The following is a 1,769-nucleotide window of genomic DNA, read 5'->3' on the forward strand; positions in this document are numbered from 1 at the left end:
AATTCACAGAAGAAAGCGTTCCATCAGACTTTGATATTCTAAAACATGGCCCTAGCATGATCAACATGGAGCAAAATGAAGAGCTGGTTGCCTGGTCAACAAACGAAGAAGTCAAGAATACAGTTGTTGGCTAGAATGGTGATAGCACTGGAGGTCCCGATGGTTATACTGGAAAATTCTTCCAATGTTGCTTGGAAATAGAAGGAGACGATGTGTGCGCAATGGTTGCGGAATTTTTTGGAGGTCGGAAGGTGCCTAGATTTATTACTCACACGAATCTGGTGTTGCTACCAAAGAAGAAGGAGGTGATCACATTCTCTAACATGAGGCCGATAAGCCTAAGCAACTTCGTCAACAAAATCTTTTCAAGAGTAATTCATGATAGATTAGTTGGCATTTTGCCCGAGTTGATATCTTTCAATCAAGCCGTCTTTGTGAAGGGCAGAAGCATTGTAGAGAACATCTTACTTGCCCAAGAGATAGTCACCGACATCAGATTGAGGACAAAGGCAGGGCCTAATGTAGTCATAAAGCTTGACATGCAGAAAGCCGAATACAGATTATCGTGGTTTTTCTTAACGAAAGTTCTAGGAAGATGGGGTTCAGTGAGAGGTTTATCGGAATGATTTGTGATATAGTGAATAACAACTGGTACTCGGTTTTGGTAAATGGGTAGGCGTATGGTTTCTTTAAATCTTCCAGGGGAGTAAAGCAGGGGGATCTGCTGTCTCCCACTTTATTTATTTTGGCTGTGGAGGTGATGTCCAGGGTTCTGAATTCTCTGCACAGTGATTTGTATTTTTGCGGCTTTGGTCTTCCTAAATGGAGTCCAAAAATTAATCACCTAGCTTATGCAGACGACACCATCATTTTCTCGTCTTCCAGCCCTAGTTCCTTACAGTTGATTATGGAGGTGCTCACAGAGTATGAGAAGGCATCTGGGCAGAAAGTCAATAAGGAGAAATGTGCAGTATATGTGCATCACTTGGAGGATCGTGTAGTGATGGAAAGGGTGCAGCTTGTTACCAGGATTAGTAGACAGGAATTTCCTTTGACATACTTAGGATGTCCGATCTTTTATAGCAAGCGGAACATGTCATTTACTCGGACCTCATTCAAAAAGTGCTGGGTAGATTGCAATCCTGGAAAGGGAAATTAATTTCTCACGGGGGAAGAGCAGTTCTTATTTCTCATGTGTTACAAAGCATGCCGATTCATTTGTTATCGGCCGTCGACCCTCCTGATTATGTAATTGAAAAATTACATAAGATTTTTGCTCAATTCTTTTGGATCAACTCTGTGGGCGATAGAAGCAGACATTGGGGAAAATGGTTGGAGCTGTGTTTGCCACATGATAAAGGCGGCTTGGGGTTCAGGTCCATGTTCGATGTGTCCAAGGCTTTATTTGCCAAATTGTGGTGGAACTTTAGGACGAAGCCATCCTTGTGGAGCGCTTTCATGAGCAACAAGTATTCTAAGAAGATTAATCCGGTTATTGTATAATGGAAGGAAGGGTCACACGTTTGGAGGAAAATGTTGGAAGCCAGGGATTTGATTGAGCCTCAAATTTACTGGAAGCCCTGGATGGGATCTTCTCAATTTTGGTTTGATAACTGGACAGGGCTGGGAGCATTATATCACGTCACTCCATCTGATTTTTATTGTGATGAGTCGATTCTTAATGTGGCTGCTGTCCTGAGTGATAATAGGTGGAATGAACAATTGTTGAGGAACATTTTCCCTCCTGATTTAGCTGAATAAATAATAGA

General features: G+C 42.1%; 1 protein-coding gene across 1 annotated transcript; it reads left to right on the plus strand.

The window, feature by feature from the left end:
• Nucleotides 1-221: 221 nt before the first annotated feature.
• On the plus strand, nucleotides 222-1,503 carry LOC124899193. Its single transcript, XM_047413357.1, has 4 exons — nucleotides 222-605; nucleotides 703-788; nucleotides 886-997; nucleotides 1,084-1,503. The coding sequence occupies exons 1-4, from the start codon at nucleotides 222-224 to the stop codon at nucleotides 1,501-1,503; spliced, it is 1,002 nt and encodes a 333-aa protein (XP_047269313.1).
• The last annotated feature ends 266 nt before the right edge of the window (nucleotides 1,504-1,769 follow it).

The sequence above is a fragment of the Capsicum annuum genome, chromosome 6, assembly GCF_002878395.1.
Source record: "Capsicum annuum cultivar UCD-10X-F1 chromosome 6, UCD10Xv1.1, whole genome shotgun sequence".
NCBI classification, from domain to species: Eukaryota; Viridiplantae; Streptophyta; class Magnoliopsida; order Solanales; family Solanaceae; genus Capsicum; species Capsicum annuum.

What these genes read in the sequence shown, in the direction of transcription:
- LOC124899193 (XM_047413357.1), top strand. Translation starts at nt 222, where the DNA reads ATGGTTGCGGAATTTTTTGGAGGTCGGAAGGTGCCTAGATTTATTACT. An exon ending in GGTTCTGAATTCTCTGCACA is followed by an intron (nt 789 to 885) that starts GTGATTTGTATT and finishes CTCGTCTTCCAG; the next exon opens with CCCTAGTTCCTTACAGTTGA. An exon ending in TGCATCACTTGGAGGATCGT is followed by an intron (nt 998 to 1,083) that starts GTAGTGATGGAA and finishes GATCTTTTATAG; the next exon opens with CAAGCGGAACATGTCATTTA.